This window comes from Pristiophorus japonicus, chromosome 23 (genome assembly GCF_044704955.1).
Source record: "Pristiophorus japonicus isolate sPriJap1 chromosome 23, sPriJap1.hap1, whole genome shotgun sequence".
Lineage (NCBI taxonomy): Eukaryota > Metazoa > Chordata > Chondrichthyes > Pristiophoridae > Pristiophorus > Pristiophorus japonicus.
In genome coordinates, this window is record NC_091999.1 from 48,807,868 (window position 1) to 48,826,689 (window position 18,822).

General features: G+C 47.0%; 1 protein-coding gene across 1 annotated transcript in view; it reads right to left on the bottom strand.

The window, feature by feature from the left end:
* Positions 1-241: 241 nt before the first annotated feature.
* The window catches only part of LOC139235528 (zinc finger protein 271-like), a 29,714-nt gene continuing 11,133 nt past the window's right edge, over positions 242-18,822 (bottom strand). The window contains exons 4-6 of the mRNA XM_070866595.1: positions 12,594-12,600; positions 8,817-9,602; positions 242-397 (exon numbers count right to left, since the gene is read on the bottom strand). Of these exons, the coding sequence (XP_070722696.1) occupies positions 242-397; positions 8,817-9,602; positions 12,594-12,600 (949 nt within the window). The remainder of the gene's footprint in view (positions 398-8,816; positions 9,603-12,593; positions 12,601-18,822) is intronic.

The window sequence follows — 18,822 nt, forward strand, 5'->3', positions numbered from 1 at the left end:
TCACACTGGGGAGAGACCATTCACCTGTTCTGAGTGATGGAAGGGATTCACTCGGTCATCCCATCTGTTGAGGCACCAGCGAATTCACACTGGGGAGAGGCCGTTCACCTGCTCTGATTGTGGGAAGGGATTCACTCAGTCATCCCACCTGTTGAGGCACCAGCGAGTTCACAAATGATTATAGGGGTTGGATTATGCTGTTATTGCTGCTGTTAATCAAAACCCGACTGAACCATGTTCATTATGACAATTGGGGGTTGTTTCTGCTGATGAAAACTCCTGTAATATTCGGGATATAGACAAATAAATTCATGTTGCTTTCGACACATTGCTGCAGGCTTTTCTCTTTCCCACCCGAGTGTTTAGCATCACCTGACTGGAGCTCAGAGAGGACAATCTGTGGGGAGGATCATATGGGTGAAGAACTTCAGCATGGACACAGTCCTTCAGGGTCATACTGAGAGGGCCAAATGGCACTTTGTTCTTTCTCATCTCTCTTCACTGACAGCAACCCGTGCGGGTTAATCTTGACAGTGTAAGGTGCGGATGATATCCACCCAAGGGTGCTAAAAGAGATAGGATGGGAGCTCTGCCAGCCTCTTGCCCATATCGCCAACAGATCAGTAGATTCATGGGTTGTTCCCTGAGATTGGAAGGTAGCACATGTAGTTCCAATTTTCAATTGTGCACATGTCAGAGCTCGGAAACTGAAGGCCCATCAACGTGACCTTGATCACTGGGAAGGTGCTTGAAGGGACCCTGAGAGATGCTGTTTTCCATCATGGGGAAAGTGAAGGGGCCATTAGAGATACTGAACATGGATTCCGGAAAACAAGGTCACGTCTTACAAACTAGCTTGAGTCTGTAAAGAAGTTGTTAGGTTGGTGGATGGGGGAATGTGGTTGACATTGTCGACCTCAAGGTGTCAAACTCATTTTCTAGGGTGGGCCTGATCCAATATCCTGGCACTTGGCATGGGACACATTCAGCAAAAGCTATTAAAATAGGAATAATTGAAGATAAACTACATCGGAATTTACATTTAGATTTTATTTACTGCCGCTGCTCCCAATCCCTGGCACCTCTTAGCTTGAGCATTCATGAACTGACCCTGCTCAAACCATAACCACAAGGATATCGGTGCATGGTTCTGCCTGTGACCACAAGGCTGTTTCACTGCCACACACACATACCGTTTCCTTGTTTCACATCTCCATACAAACACCATCTCTTCACACATCACCTTGCTACACAATTGCAGCAGACATGAGCAAGGCCCTGAGGCTTATTACAATACATATTTCATTACAGCAAAGGTTACACTGGGAGAAATGATCAGTTATTTTCCATTACAGGCAAAATTCCGGACAAACCTGCAGCACATTGGCACCTGAACAGTGTTTCATTGGCCTACAGGCTTTTCTTAAATAGATATTCTGCCTGGATATAAACTTAACCAGCTTTGCAGGCGTGATGCCCTATTCACACATTGAAGGTGAGAGAGATGCTGTGGGGCACACGCTATGTCCAGTAGCAGAAAGTGATTCACAGACTGGGTTTTGTGTTTAGTGATCCCGGGCGTGTTACCAATACCAGCAAAGATGAAGCCCATGGAATAAAAGGGACAGTGGATACTGTCTCACTGTGAGCGAGTCAGAATGAGAAGCTTTAACAACAGCCGATGTTTCACAAATGGAGACCTCACCAGACCAAAGGACATTGGTGGCGTTTAATGGGCTGTTTGTGTCACTGGGCTACAGGAGGCTATTTGTGACAGAAGGAAAGCAGTTTACCGACCTGTCCAGGGCCCACTCTGACCCCCACCTTCTCTCTCTCACTATTGATGGACACTGCTGCAGTAATTGCTCCTCTGACCTTTCCTCTCTTGTCCCTCCTACATCCCTAATACACGGCCCGACACAATCTCCCTCCCCCTACATCCTCACTATGCTGGAATCCACACCAGTCTCCCCATCTGCTCCTTGTTCTCTCCCTGGATCCTGAAACTACAGAACTCACTGATCCCTCATGAATTCTACAGGCTCTAAAACTGAAGCTTGGTGGCCCTCAGTCCCCTCTCCTTGATTTACCTCCCCTTCTCTCCTCCTCTTTCCCCCTTGGTTGTGTTCCACACTTTGGGCCTTCCCCGGGGACTCTCAGTATGAACAGGGGGATGTGTGTTGAGACAGAATGTCCCAGCTCTCCACCTTTAAAGGGACAAGGAGAGGACCAGCTGGGCTGAATGGCCCTGCTTTATGACATCACTGCAGTGCCGAGCAACCACCCTCCCTGAGCCCTGCTCATTATGGGATGGGTTGAGCTCAGTGCTGTTGCAGGAAGGGAAACAGGAGCAGGGTTCGAGCCATGTGCAGCCCAGGATTAATGGGGAGAGGTACAGGATCAATTTATACCTTATTGAGTGAGAAATGTCAGTGTCCCGGACACTCCCTGTCCCTCAGTATCTGTGTCGGGGAGCGACCGATGGGTTCACTCTGTATATGACCTGTGTTGTGCCTGACTGGAGAGTGTTTGATGCTGACATGGGCTGCTCAGCTCGATGAGCACAACATTTAACTCAATGATGATCAGATACACCCATCAGCTTCTCCCCTGGACACAGGTCCTGAAGGACAGGGAATGTCTCTATTAATTTGGCTGGTGTCCTTGATCAAATTTAAATACCTCATCTCTTTTTAAACATTCGTTCATGGGATGTGGGTGTCGCCTCTCACCTCTCATTCTTCTAAACGCTGGAGAATATAGGCCTGGTCTACTCAATCTCTCATAGGACAATCCTCCCATCCCAGGAATCAGTCTGGTGAATCTTCATTGCACTCCCTCTATAGCAAGTTTATCTTTCCTAAAAAGCACCTGAAGGTAACAATGATGTAATTTACTGTGTTCTGTAAGAATGTGCTATTTTGTTTGATTTTTTCTGCACTGTATTGTGTTTAGTTCATAAAATATTAATTTGAATTAAATTGGAGTTATTGAAATTAACTAAGCTATGTTTTATTCAAGGTCAATAATGATAGCTTTACGAATGATTTCTGCTGTTTTAACGAATTTTTAATTCCGAAGGAAGTTTTGAAGTTCCAAACTTAAAAAAAATAACCAAGTGTTGATTTAAAACAAACTTCTGTTTGTTCACTTGAGTAGTAACGAATTCAGTCTTCTGTTTATAATCAATTTACAAGTGGAGTATAGTCACAGATGGAGCACGTGTAACCAGGCACGGGTATCTCCACGCTAACAAACAAAGGAAAAAGCTTACATTTATTGACTGTTTTCTTATCAAACTGGAGCCGGCATTGCCTAATATGGTAGTCTCTGGCTACTGCATAATCCAGAGACACAAGTTTACATCAGCAACACATTTAGAAGCTTTGCGGCCTGGCTACCGTGATTATAAACCACCAGTTCTTGACTTTTCTTATCCAAACAATATTTCTAATCAATTCTATTATTAATATCGAAGCCTGGTTGGTCACAAAACACCAGCTGTTGCTCAGTGAAATCTGTCTCTCTCTCCCTAATAATACGAACCACATTTTTTCCTCTATCAAATGAATGAAACATAAACCCTTTTCAGAAGCTGAATTAACCAGGGTCCACATGTCAACCAGTCCCACAGGTTTTTTTTATGGGTTACATTACCTGTTGACAAAGTGTTTTATATCTTTCTTTGTCTTTACTAATCCTGGTTTCCTCTCAGCGTCCTTCCCTTTCCTAATATTTTCAATGTCCCTTATTGACTTCCTTACAGCATAATGCAATGACCAGAATCCCTGAAGCTATTATCCGTGCTATCACCAATCCCAGCTGGAACAATCTAACTAGATCCGACTTTCCACCATTCCTGATTGGCAAGTCTCGGGATTTCCTGTTCTGTCTCTCTCTTCCTCTATATGATTTGCACTGTGTGTTTCTGGGATGTCCTAATTCGCAGAATTATGAGCTTTAAAGCCAGAAACAGGGAGCATATATTGTCCGATGTGTGGAATGACTCGACTGGCTTCATCCTCCAGAGGCAGTCTTGTCTGCAGATAAGTTGCGTTGTGATGATGTACCAGAACCAACGTTTAGCACCGATGCATGTGTTCCTCGGTGGAATCAAGCTAAAGTGATGTTCTAGTATGGGGCATCGGGTTGAACCCACAGTCATATACGTGACAGTAGTAGTCACACAATACTGTCCTTTTCCTTTATACATGGTATTAGTTTGGCCTTCGCCCCATTTATTTATTTCAATCTGGCATTCTGGAGATTCTTTGTCGAGGGTGAACCCACAAGCTGGAACATCTACAAACCCATGTTGTCCCTTTCAGAGTACAACACTGCATATCTGGTGCTATCCAAGTTCCTCCCTTCTGAATCAGATATCTTGGATATTCCTCATACTGTTTATGGATCGACCTAACTCAGTCTTCGACCCTTGCAAACGATTCTACCCTATAAACCATCCAAGGTTTCGTTTCATTTCCATTTTTCCTCAGCAAAGGCAAGATCAATCCCACTGGTCTAATATCTTCACTTCTTTCTCCTTCCCGCGGGGCCAAAATCCCCATTCCTATTGGCTGCATCACATGAAAGCCTATGACTTGATTGCCCTGAACCATGTTCTCAGTTGTTCTTCATGAATAAACAAAGGGATTTGATTACTCTCTCTCTTGTCCAGTCCCTTCTGTACCACATTCATCATAAATGTCACAGAGGCGACACACAATACCACCAGTGAGCCACATCGTGTTCCCATTCACTTTCTATATCTATTCTGTTTACTCCTGCTAACCTTGCTGTGGCTCCTATTCTGAGCTATCCTGTCAGCTCTCACTTTCCTTGCGATTTAAACTGATTCTCCTTGTGTTCCCCATCTTCCTCATCCCTTGGTTCCTGTTTTCTATTCTTTCCTAACACATCCTTTTACAAATTCTCTTCCCATTTTATCTATTAATTGTGAATATCTCCCTTCACAAAATCTAGTTGATAGATTCAAGCTCATGTTTAAAACTTTTGATTTCAATTAACAATTTAAAAACACACATTGTCATATAATACTTTTCCTGATCCAGTTACTTCTAGTCCATTAAAATGTGGGTTCTTTTACTGGATCAGACAGGTAGAGTTCTTTTTGTGAGGTGGTATGTCATTTTATTTAAGTCCCACATATGATGATCACTATTAGCGTTTGTACTTGGCAAACCAATAGTTAACATTACTGATCAACATACAACATTTCTTACTTTAAAATAACCTGCCGTCATTATCTTTTTAGTTTGTATTGAAGTATTTTATAATGGTCTTGAATTACTTATTGTCCTTGTGTGATACTAACTCTTTAAGTGAACACTATTAATTTAGTGTTTGGGGTCAGGGTATGGACCAACCCACCTGGTTCAGGGGAGTCTTCCTGGTCTCCCAATCTTCCCAAGGAGCAGGCTTTAGGGTTCTTTCTCTATTACCAACAAAATTATGCTTTTTAGGGTCTCTTCTCGGTTTATCAAGGATTCCAAAACTAACCCTTTTGAGGTCCTCTGCTTCCTCCTGGAGATCGCCTCTCATTTGGATCCATGTTTTGTTATGGAGCCTGAGAGGTCTGGCCTCCTTATCGCCCACCTTCAGCTTGTAGCTGAGCTGTACACAGCCATGGCCACCTTTTCCAGACAGAGACAGGCTGACTTTTTTTGTTTTTAGCCTCTCTACAAGCTTTCTTTGTTCAGCACTTAGTGGAGGCCTTGAAACTGATGACCATTCCAGCTGTAAGGAAATCCTAATTTGATCAGCATTCTCGCTCCTGTTAATTCTAATGCCTCTGACAGGTAGCAGTGTGTTTAACTCTATCCGGATTATTTCAAAGTCGCTTTCTCTATGGAGAATGTGTCACGACCTTGATGGTTTAAAAAGTTGTCTCACTCTCCTGTGCCACATTAGCCATTTCATGTTGTGCTGTTGTCGATAACTGAGCATGCCTGAGACTCGTTCACACACACACGCAGCGGTATCCCAGTATCATGCCACATGTGACATCTGATCCAAGCCATTTGAGGTGATCTTATCAAAAGATCGTGGGGTGTCTGAAGATCTTTGCTCATCTCCCTCTGCACGGTCCTGATGTATGGGGTAGTGGCCAGGCGATCAAATTCAGTTTTCTTATTGTTCAGTGTAGGCAATGACACAAACATCTGAGAGAGAAATCTTAGCAATTTCCTACACTTCCCTGACTTTAACAAGAATTTACATTAACACCAGATTGTACCCAGGTGATTTATGACATTTCGCCCAGGAACAATGAGTGAAGAAACATTTCTATTTGGAGGTGTAACTTTCCTGTTTTCCTTTTATATCCTCACTCATTTCCTCTCATTACATTTTATACAGTGTTCACCATTTCACTCATGAGCCCGGAGGAACTTTACTGTATGATACAATATTATCATACTGTCTTTAAACATCGATCAAATAATCCCACTTGGTCCAAGTTTTGACCCAGTTTCTTTGTTTAATTTAATTTAACCGAACCTCTTCTTGGACCTTTTATTCTGCAAAATATGCCAGAGAGCAATTCAGTCTCCAAGAGGAAGGATGTTAGTTACCTTTGGCATAACAGTCACCCCCAAAAACTTATTTCTGAATACATAGTTTGGACAGAACCAGAGAGACGGGACTTTTTCAAAAATAAAACATAATTATCTCAATTGTCAGCTAAATTTTCCTTCCCATGTGTTTGACCAGCGACGCTTAGCAATATATATATATATATATATATAAAATCAGTTCTAATTTCACAAACAAATTATGCCCAGACTTTGTCATTTTACAAAGAAGACAAAATTAACAATCGCGTTTGGATGCAAGTCATTTATCTTCCCCTTCGAGCAGTGTGACTTGGACAATAGGATTAAATCGGATATACGACACAGAAACAGGCCATTCGGCCCAACCAGTCCATGCCGGCGTTTATGCTCCACTCGAGCCTTCTTCCTTCTTTCCTCATCTAACTACATCCACATAACCCTCGATTCCCTTCTCTCTCAGATACTTGTCTAGCCTCCCCTTAAATGCATCGATACTATTCGCTTCAACCACTCCCCGTGGCAGCGAGTTCCACATTCTCACCACTCTCTGGATAGAGGTTTCTTCTGAATTCCCCATTTGATTTCTTGGTGACTATCTTATGTTGATGGCCTCTAATTATGCTGGTCCCCACAAGTGGAAACACTGTGTCTACTCTATCAAAACCTTTCATCATTTTAAAGACATTAGCTCACCCCTCAGCCTTCTTTTTTCAAGAGAAAAGAGACCCAGCCTCTCCATCCTTTCCCGATACGTATCCGCTCGCCTTTCTGGTATCATCCTTGTAAATCTTCTCTGCACCCTCTCCAGTGCCTCCATACCCTTTTTATAATATGGTGACCAGAATTGCACACACAAAGTCTAACCAAGGTTCGATACAAGTGGAGCATAACTTCACCACTTTTCCATTCGATAACAATTCAATTCTAAAACAATCGATTCCAATAATTTAACTCAATACTTTAAATTCTTAAGTCCAACTTTGTCAGCATGCTGCGACATCCGATGTCTGCAGATAACTGGAGATAACTTTATTTTAACTGCTGGATCTTATGCTATGCCATCAACCTCTTATCCAACTGGAACTGGCATTGCCTGATATAGTCGTCTTTGGCTACGGCATAGTCCAGAGACACAAGTCTGCATTTTCTTCAACATACATCAACAATGTTAGAAGCACGTAAAACACTGGTCTTCCTGTGGCAAGCACACACCACGAGTCTCTGAACTTTTCTTATTCTAACATAATATTTCTAATCTAAACATTCTATGATGAAAATATCCATGGCCAGTTGGTTGCAAACACCAACTGTTGCTCAGTGAAATCTTTCTCTAATGATAACAACCACATTTTCCCCGATATGGAATGAACGAAACATGAACACCTTTCAGAAGCTGAATTAACCGAGTTCCCTATACCAACACCCCTCACATCTTCCTTTCACTTCAACTGAAAGGAAAACACCAGATTGCATCAGTCGGAATTTGAAAGATATTTACAACAGATGCTCGATATTCTTAGAGTTAGCATTGTTCTATATTCTGTCTACTCGAGGAGTTTGATAAGAGACTTTCTCCTGTGAATGTAGAGCTGGAATATTGGGCCGGGATGTATTTACTTGTTCATCTTGTTGACTCTAAACCGTTGCCAATTATTTGACGTGACCTGTATTTTCTTAAATACATTTCCTGAATGGATTCAAATTTAAATTGAACCCAGGTTTGCAGGCGTGATGCTCCATTCACACATCGAAGGTGAGAGAGATGCTGTGGGGCACACGCTAAGTCCAGCATCTGAAAGTGATTCACAGACTGGGTTTAGTGTTTAGTGATCCCGGGTGTGTTACCGACACCTTCCCACAATACCAAGGCTAGGAGAGGCACTCTGGAAGATATGGGGAACTTGAACTAGTCCACGAGAGTAACCAAAGGTATGAGAACTGAAATAATCCAGAGTTAGAAAGGAGAAAAACCCCCAAAATGGTGCAGTCAGTAACAGGACATTTATTAGTCTCCTCTTATCTTGGAACATTAAATACCGACACACTCTGTTATTGAAATATCAAAATATTATAGTCCAGCCCAGTTATAGGGCTATTATCATCAGAAACAAACTTCAACTGTCGGAATGGACACGATTCAGTCAGGATGTGATTAACAGCAGCAATGATAGCAGAATCCAACCACTGCAATCACTTGTGAACTTGCTGGTGTCTCAGCAGGTGGGATGACCGAGTGAATACCTTCCCACACTCAAAGCAGGAGAACGGCCTCTCCCCAGTGTGAACTCGCTTGTGCCTCAGCAGGCGGGATAACACAATGAATCTTTTCCCACACTCCGAGCAGGTGAACGGCCTCTCCCCAGTGTGAACTCGCTGGTGTGTCACCAGGTGTGATGGCCAAGGGAATCGCTTCCCACACTCAGAGCAGGCGAACGGCCTCTCCCCAGTGTGAACTCGCTGGTGTGCCAGCAGGTCGGATGACTGCGTGAATCCTTTCCCACATTCAGAGCAGGTGAATGGCCTCTCTCCAGTGTGAACAAGCTGGTGTTTCACCAGGCTGGATGACTGAGTGAATTGCTTCCCACACTCTGAGCAGGTGAATGGCCTCTCCCCTGTGTGAACTCGGTGGTGTTTCTGCAGGGTGGATGACCAAGTGAATCCCTTCCCACACTTTGAGCAGGTGAATGGCTTCTCCCCGGTGTGAACTCGCTGGTGTTTCAGCAGGTAGGATGACTGAGTGAATCGCTTCCCACACACGGGGCAGGTGAACGGCCTCTCCCCAGTGTGAGCTCGCTGGTGTGCCACCAGGTCGGATGACTGAGTGAATCCTTTCCCACATTCAGAGCAGGTGAACGGCCTCTCCCCAGTGTGAACTCGGTGGAGTTTCACCAGGCTGGATGACTGAGTGAATCGCTTCCCACACACGGGGCAGGTGAACGGCCTCTCCCCGTTATGAATGTGTTGATGAATTTGCAGCGCAGACATGTAGCTGAATCCCTTCCCACAGTCCCCACATTTCCACGGTTTCTCCGTGGTGCGGGTGTGCTTTCGTCTCTCCAGGTTGGATGATCAGTTGAAGCCTCCTCCACACACAACACGTTTACAGTTTTCCCCCGCTGTGAATGGTTCGAGGGTTTTTCAGGCTGTGTAATTGGTTAAAGCTCTTTCCACAATCAGTGCACTGAAACACTCTCACTCGGGTGTGTGTGTCTCTGCTTTTTCAGTCACACTGATGTTTGTAATCTTTCCCCACAGACAGAATAAACAAACATTTCTCCTTCCACATTCAAAGGCCGATGATATTCAAGTTCTGTTGCATCGAGTGAATCTATCTGATCACGACGTGACGTTTAGTTTGAGTTTCCCTTCTTCAAATCCTCCCTTTCTAACACCCTGCAAAAGGAGTTTAAAAAAGTCATCACTGTAAGTACAGGATTGAAATTCAGAAGAGACAATTCTAGTTTCTATGGAACATTCTTTCCTTCTGCTGTGTGGTTTTAAGTATTGTCTTAAAAAAATAATAAAGAGGGAGAAGATAGACTGAGATTAAACTGGCAAGAAATATAAATACAGTCAGAGCTTCTACAGATATATAAAAAGGAAGAGATAGCTAAAATAAACGTTGGTCCCTGAGAGGATTAAACGGGGAAATGGCAGAGACTTGAAATAAATATTTTGTGTGGTCTTCACGGTGGAAGACACTAAAAACATCCCAATAATAATAGATAATCAAGGGGTCACAGGGAGCGAGGAACTTGAAACAATCACTATCACGAGAGAAAATGTACTAGACAAACTATTGGGACTAAAGGTGGACGTCCCCTGGACCTGATGGCCTGCATCCTGGGGTCTTAAAAGTGGCTGCAGAGAAAGTGGATGGATTGGTTGTAATCTACCAAAATTCCCTGGATTCTGGCAAGGTCCCAGTGTTTTGGAAAACCTCAAATGCAACACCTCTATTCAACAAGGGAGGGAGGGACAGAGAAAGCAGGAAACTATAGAGCAGTTAGCTGAACATCTATCATTGTGAAAATGCTGCAGGCCATTATTAAATAAATAGTAGCAGGACATTTAGAAAATCATAATAGTCAAGCAGAGACGGCATGGTTTTATGAAAGGGAAATCACGTTTGACAAATTTGCTGGAGTTCTTTGAGGATGTAACGAGCAGGGTGGATGAAGAGGAACCAGTAGCAGTTGTGTATTTACATTTCCAGAAGGCATTCGATAAGGTGCCAGATAAAAGGTTACTGCACAATATAAGAGCTCACAGGGTTGGGGGTAATATATTAGCATAGATGTAGGATTGGCTAACTAAGAGAAAACAGAGAGTCGGGATAAATGGGTCATTTTCAGGTTGGCAAACTGTAACTAGTGGGATGCCACAGGGATCAGTGCTGGGGCGTCAACTATTTACAATCTATATTAATGACTTGGATGAAGGGACGGAGTGCACTGCAGCCAAATATGCTGCTGATACAAAGATAGGTGGGAAAGCAAGTTGTGAGGAGGACACAAAGAATCAGCAAAGGGTTGTAGACAGGCTCAGTGAGTGGGCAAAAAATTGGCAGAGGGAGTATAATGTGGGAAAATGTGAGGTTATGCACTTTGGTTGGAAGAATAAAAAAGCAAATTATTATTTAAATGGAGACTACAAAATGCTGCGGCACAGAGAGATCTGGGGGTCCTTGTGCATGAAACACAAAAAGTTAGCATGCAGGTACAGCTAGTAATCAGGAAGGCAAATGCAATGTTGGCCTTTATTGAAGGGAAATGGAGTAGAAAAGTTGAGAAGTCTTGCTGCAACTGTACAGGGTGTTCGTGAGACCACACCTGGAGTACTGCGTACAGTTTTGGTCTCCTTATTTAAGGAGGGCTATACTTGCATTGGAGGCAGTTCAGAGAAGGTTCACGAGGTTGATTCCTGAGATGAAGGGGTTGTCTTATGAAGTAAGCTTGAGCAGGTTGGGCCTGTACTCATTGCAGTTTCGAAGAATGAAAGGTGATCTTATTGAAACGTGTAAGATTCTGAGGGGGCTTGACAGGGTAGATGCAGAGAGGATGTTTCCCCTCGTGGGGAAATCTAGAACTAGGGTGCATAGTTTCAGAATAAGGGGTCGCCCATTTAAAACGGAGATGCAGAGGAATTTCTTCTCTGAGGGTCGTGAATCTTTGGAATTCTCTACCCCAGAGAGCTGTGGAGGCTGAGTCAGTCAATATATTTAAAGGGGAGATAGACAGATTTTTGAAGTACAGGGGAGTCAAGAATTATGGGGAGCAGGCAGGAAAGTGGAGTTGAGGTCAAGATCAGATCAGCCGTGATTTTATTGAATGTCAGAGCAGGCTCGAGGGATCCAATGGCCTACTCCTGCTCCTATTTCTTATTGTTAATCTGTTAACCTTGACCTGGACGTTCCAAAATGTTACTGATTTTGAGGAATAGACAAAATATCTAAGCATTGATAAATGCATCATCGAACATCTCCAACTGAGCTAACCTGCTCTAACTATGTCAGTATTTGTGTCAGCTGTGACTCAGTGGGTAACACACTTGCCTCTGGGTCACAAGGTTGTGGGTTGATGTCGCACTCCAGAGACATGAACACAAAACTCTAGGCTGATGCTCCAGTGCAGTGCTGAGGGACTGCTGTACTGTCGGAGGTGCTGTCTTTGGGATAAGATGTTAAACCGAGGCCCCGTCTGCTCCCTCAGGTGGATGTAAAAGGTCCCATTGCACTATTTCAAGCCGAACAGGGGAGTTATCCCCGATGTCCTGGCCAATATTTTCCCTTAACATCAGTAAAGCAGATTATCTGGTCATTATCACATTGTAAATTGGTTGCTGCGTTTCCTACATTGCGATAGTGACTAAACTTCAAAAATAACTTGATTGACTGTAAAGCGCTTTGGGGCATCTGGTGGTGGTGAAAGGTGCAAAATAAATGCAAGTCTTTTTATTTTCTATATGTCTTTTATTCCTCTCCCTTCTCCCATTGTGCCTCCTTTTGTCTGCTGTCACTTCCCCACTTCTTCTTCCCCACTCAAATTTACAGTTCATTTCTTGTGTACATAGTCTCTCTCTCTCCTTTCCCTCACTCTGTCGCTCCCTATAAGCTGTCCATCTGCCATATCTCCCAGTCCTGATCAAATGCTCTCCCTGACCCATCACCATTTCTCCTTCCTTTATAGACAACAACAACTTTCATTTATATAGCGCCTTGAAGAACATAAGAGTTATGAGCAGGAGTAGGCCATAGGGCCCCTCGAGCCTGCTCCACCATTCAATAACATCATGACTGATCATCAACCTCAACTCCACTTTCCCGCCCGATCTCCATATCCCTCGATTCCCCAAACACCAAAAATGTATCTATCTCAGCCTTGAAATAAACGTGTAAAATGGCCCCTGGTGCTTCACAGGAACATTATCAGATCGAATTTGACACCGAGGGTCAAAGAGGCACATTTTAAAGAGGGTTAAAAAGGAAAAGAGTGGCTCAAGTAAATGTTGGTCCCCTGGATGATGAGACTGGGGAATTAATAATGGAGAACAGGGAAATGGCAGAGACGTTGAACAAATATTTTGTATCGGTCTTCACGGTGGAAGAAACTAAAAGCATCCCAATAGTGGATAATCAAGGGGCGATAGGTAGGGAGGAACTTAATACAATCACTATCACTAATGAAGTGGTACTAGGTAAAATAATGGGACTAAAGGCGGACAAGTCCCCTGGACCTGATGCCTTACATCCTAGGGTCTTAAGAGAAATGGCTGCAGAGAGAGTGGATGCATTGGTTGTAATCTCCCAAAATTCCCTGGATTCTGGTGCGGTCCCAGCAGATTGGAAAGCCGCAAATGTAACGCCCCTATTTAAAAAAGGAGGCAGACAAAAAGCAGGAAATTATAGTCCAGTTACCCTAACATCTGTCGTTGGGAAAATGTTGGAGTCCATTATTAAGGAAGCAGTAATGGGACATTTGGAAAAGCATGATTCAATCAAGCAGAGTCAGCATGGTTTTATGAAAGGGAAATCAGGTTTGACAAATTCACTGGGGTACTTTGAGGATGTAATGAGCAGAGTGGAAAAGGGGGAACCAGTGGATGTGGTGTATTTGGATTTCCAGAAGGCATTCGATAAGGTGCCACAGAAGAGGTTACTGCACAAGATAAAAGTTCACTGGGTTGGGGGTAATATATTAGCATGGATAGAGGATTGACTAACTTACAGAAAACACAGTCGGGATAAATGGGTCATTTTCCAGTTGGCAAACAAGTGACTAGTGGGGTGCCGCAGGAATCGGTGCTGGGTCCTCAACTATTTACAATTTATATTAATGACTTGGATGAAGGGACAGAGTGTAATGTAGCCAAGTTTGTTGATGATACAAAGATGGGTGGGAAAGCAAATTGTGCGGAGGACACAAAAAATCTGCAAAGGCTCAGTGAGTGGGCAAATATTTGCCAGATGAAGTATAATGTGGGAAACTGTGAGATTATCCACTTTGGCAGAAATAATAGAAAAGCAAATTATAATTCAAATGGAGAAAATTGCTAAGTGCTGCAGTACAGAGAGACCTGGGGGTCCTTGTGCATGAAACACAAAAAGTTAGTATGTAGGTACAGCAAGTCATCAGGAAGGCCAATGGAATGCTGGCCTTTATTGCAAGGGGGATAAAGTATAAAAGCAGAGAAGTCCTGTTACAGGGTATTGGTGAGGCCACACCTTGAGTACTGCGTACAGTTTTGGTCTCCTTATTTAAGGAGGGATATACCTGCATTGGAGGCTGTCAGAGAAGGTTCACTCGGTTGATTCCGGATCTGAGGGGGTTGTCTTATGAATATCGGTTGAATAGGTTGGGCCTATACTCATTGGAGTTCAGAAGAATGAGAGGTGATCTTATTGAAACATCTAAGATAATGATGGGGTTCGATAAGGTGGATGCAGAGAGGATATTTGCATTCATAGGGGAATCTAAAACTAAAGGACATTGGCTTAGAATAAGGGACCGCGCATTTAGAACTGAGATGAGGAGAAATTTCTTCTCTGAGGGTTGTAAATCTGTGGAATTCTCTGCCCCAGAGAGCTGTAGAGGCTGGGTCATTTTATATATACAAGGTGGGGACAGACAGATTTTTGAACAATAAGGGAGTAAAGGGTTATGGGGAGCAGGCAGGGAAGTGGAGCTGAATCCATGATCAGATCAGCCATGATCTTATTGAATGGTGGAGCAGGCTCAAGGGGCCGAATGGTCTTCATGTAGGAAGGAGTTTTAGGGAGGGAATACTGGAGCTTAGGGCCGAGGCAGCTGAAGGTATGGCCAACAATGGTGGTGTGATTAAAACCAGGAATGTGCAGGACGCCAGAGATCCTGGAGGGTTGTAGGGCTGGAGGAGGTTACAGAGATAGGGAGGGGCGAGGCCACGGAGGGATTTGAAAACAAGGATGAGAATTTTAAAATTGAACTTCGTGCCCATGCGTCATTTCTCCTTCCTTTACAGACGCTCCCTGACCACTCTCCATTTCTCCTTCCTTTACAGACACTCCCTGACCACTCTCCATTTCTCCTTCCTTTACAGACACTCCCTGACCACTCTCCATTTCTGCTACATTTTTTGAAATATTTAAAGAGTTTAATAAATCTTTGAAGGTCACAGGACAGGTTAACAAAGCTGTTAATAAAGCGTAAAGGATCCTGGGCTTTATAAATCGAGGCACAGAGTACTAAAGCCGGGAAGTTATGCTAAAGCGATATAAAACACGAGCTCGACCCCAGCTGGAGGATTGGGTCCAATTCTGGGCACACTTCAGGAAGGACACAAAGGCTTTGGAGAGGAGACAGAAGAGATTTACTGGAATGGTGCCAGGGATGAGGAACTTCATTTATGTGGAGACTGGAGAAGCTGGGATTGTTCTCCTTGGAGCAGAGAAGGCTAAGACACGATTTGATAGAGGTGCTAAAAATCATGAAGATGAGATAGAATAAATAGAGAAACTGTTTCTAACACTGATAACCAGAGGGCACAGATTTGAGGCGATTGGCAAAAACAGAGGTCACATGAGGAAAACCATTTTCCCACAAGGAGTGGTTAGGATTTGGAATGCACTGCCTGACGGAGCGGTGGAGACAGAGTCAATAGTAGCCTTCAAAAGTGAATTGGACAAACACTTGAAGCAGAATGATATTGCAGGGATTTGGGGAAAGAGCGGGGGAAGTGGGATAACCGGATTGCTGCCCGAAAGTATCGGCGCAGACTCGATGGGCCGAATGGCCCCCTTCTGTGCTGCAATATTCTGTGATTCTAGAATTCTTTACAGACGCTCCCTGCTCAGTCACCATTGCTCCTTCATTTACAGACGCTCCCTGGTCCATTACTATTTCTCATTGATTTACAGACGCTCCCTGAGAGTTTGACGCAGACACAGCGCATGCACTGACCGCTCCTTCGGGCTGGAGCGGACCCAGGACCCGGCAGGCAGGGGGAGAATGTTCCCCAGTTTATATCACCCCTCCCCCCCCCCCCGGTGTGGGGAGATTGTTCCCCGGTTTATATTCCCCACCCCCCGGTGTGGGGACAATGTTCCCCGGTTTATATCCCCCCCCGGTGTGGGGAGATTGTTCCCCGGTTTATATTTCCCCCCCCCCCGCTGTGGGGATAATGTTCCCCGGTTTATATCCACCCCCTCTCGGTGTGGGGAGAATGTTCCCCAGTTTATATCCCCCCCCGGTGTGGGGAGAATGTTCCCCGGTTTATATCCCCCCCCCCGGTGTGGGGAGAATGTTCCCCGGTTTATATCCCCCCCCGGTGTGGGGAGAATGTTCCCCTCCTCTATCCTCTACCTCCCCCTCTCCTCCCGCTCCCCTTCCCCCCCCTCCTCCCGCTCCCCTTCCCACCCTCTCCTCCCACTCCCCTTCCCCCCCTCTCCTCCCACTCCCCTTCCCCCCCCTCTCCTCCCACTCCCCTTCCCCCTACGCTCCTCCCACTCCCCCATCCCCTCCCCACGCCCCCATCCCCTCCCCACGTCTCCCCTCATCCCCCTCTCCCTCCTCCTCTCCACCCTCCCTCTCCCCCTCTCCCTCCACCTCTCCACCCTCCCTCTCCCCCCTTCTCCCTCACTTCCCCCCCTTCTCCCTCTCTTCCCCCTCCCTCTCTCCTCTGCCCTCCCTCTCCTCCTCCCTTCCCTCCCCTTCCCCCTTCCCTCCCTCTCCTCTTTCCCCCTCCCTCCCTCCCCCCTCCCCTCTTCCCTCCCTCCCCTCTTCCCCCCTCCCTCCCTCCCCCTCTCTTCCTCCCTCCCCTCTTCCTCCCTCCTTCCCCCCTCCCCTCTTCCTCCCTCCCTCCTTCCCCCTCCCCTCTTCCTCCTCCCCTCTTGCCCCCCCTCCCTCCCCTCTTCCCCCCCTCCCTCCCTCTCCTCTTCCCCCCACCTCCCTCCCTCCCCTCTTCCCCCCACCTCCCTCCCTCCCCTCTTCCCCCCCCTCCCTCCCCTCTTCCCCCCCCTCCCTCCCCTCTCCCCCACTCCCCTCCCCTCTTCCCCCCCTCCCTCCGCACTTCCACCCTCCCTCCCCTCTTCCTCCCCCCTCCCTCCCCTCTTCCTCCCCCCTCCCTCCCCTCTTCCTCCCCTCTTCCCCCCCTCGCTCCCCTCTTCCTCCCCTCCCTCCCCTCTTCCCCCCCCTCCCTCCCCTCTTCCCCCGCCCCCTCCCCTCTTTCCCCCACCCTACCTCCCCTCTTCCCCCCCTCTCCAGCCCCTCTTCCCTCCCCTCTTCCCCCTCTCCCTCCACTCTCCCTCCCCTCTCCCTCCCCTCTTCCCCCCCCTCCCTCCCCTCTTCCCCCCCTCTCCCTCCCCTCTTCCCCCCCCTCCCTCCCCTCTTCCCCCCCTCCCTCCCCTCCCCTCTTCCCCCCCTCACTCCCCTCCCCTCTTCCCCCTCTCCCTCCCCTCCCCTCTTCCCCCCCGTCCCTCCCCCCCCTCTCCCCTCCCCTCCCCTCTTTCCCCCCCTCCCTCCCCTCCCCTCTTCCCTCCCCTCCCCTCTTCCCCCCCTCCCTCCCCTCCCCTCTTCCCCCCCTCCCTCCCCTCCCCTCTTCCCCCCCTCCCTCCCCTCCCCTCTTCCCCCCCACACCCTCCCCTCCCCTCTTCCCCCCCACCCTCCCCTCCCCTCTTCCCCCCCCACTTCCCCCCCCTCTTCCCCCCCTCCCTCCCCTCCCCTCTTCCCCCCCTCCCTCCCCTCCCCCTCCATCCCCTCCCCTATCCCCCTCCCCTCTTCCCCCCTCCCTCCCCTCTTCCCCCCCTCCCCCTCCCACCCTCCCCTCCCCTCTTCCCCCTCCCTCCCTCCCCTCCCCTCCCCCCTCCCTCCCCTCTTCCCCCCCTCGCTCCCCTCCCCCCTTCCCCCCTCCTCTCCCCCCTCCTCCCTCCCCTCCACTCTTCCCCTTCCCTCCCTCCCCTCCCCTCTCCCCCTTCCCTCCCTCCCCTCCCCTCTCCCCCTTCCCTCCCTCCCCTCCCCTCTCCCCCTTCCCTCCCTCCCCTCCCCTCTCCCCCTCCCCTCCCCTCCTTCACCCCCCCTCCCCTCCCCTCTTCCCCCCCCTCCTCTCCTCCCCCTCCCTCCCCTCCCCTCTTCTCTTCCCTCCCCGTTTATATCCGGGCCCGGGGGCTGCACTCGGTGTTGTTGCCCCCAGCGTTTCTTCAACTCACTCCCTGAATCTCGCTCACCTCCTGCGTCAGCGTTTGCCACCACCGCCTGCACATGCTCAGCTCACACTGCCCGGGTGATTGACCCCACCAATAGGAAGAGTGGGGCGGGGCTGGAGGACCAAATGGGCGGTTGGTCCTCCAACCAATTGGAGTGTGTGAGGGGTGGGGCTTCCGGCAGGCTGTAACTCGTGGGGTGCAGCAAGGATCAGTGCTGGGGCCTCAGCTATTTACAATCTATATTAATGACCTAGATAAAGGGAATGAGTGTAATATTTGCTGACGATACAAAGCTCGGTGAGACAGTCAGCGGTGAGCAGAACACAAGAGTGCAAAGATATATAGATAGACGATGTGAATGGGCAGTAAGGTGGCAGATTGAGTATAATGTCGGGAAATGTGAGGTTATTCACTTTGGTCGGAAGAATAGAAAAACAGAATATCTTTTAAATGGTGAGAAACTTTAAATGTTGGTGTTGAGAGAGATTTGGGTGTCCTTGTGCAAGAAACACAGAAAGCGAGCATGCAGGTACAGCAAGCAGTAAGGGGGTGGAGTATAAGAGTAAGGAT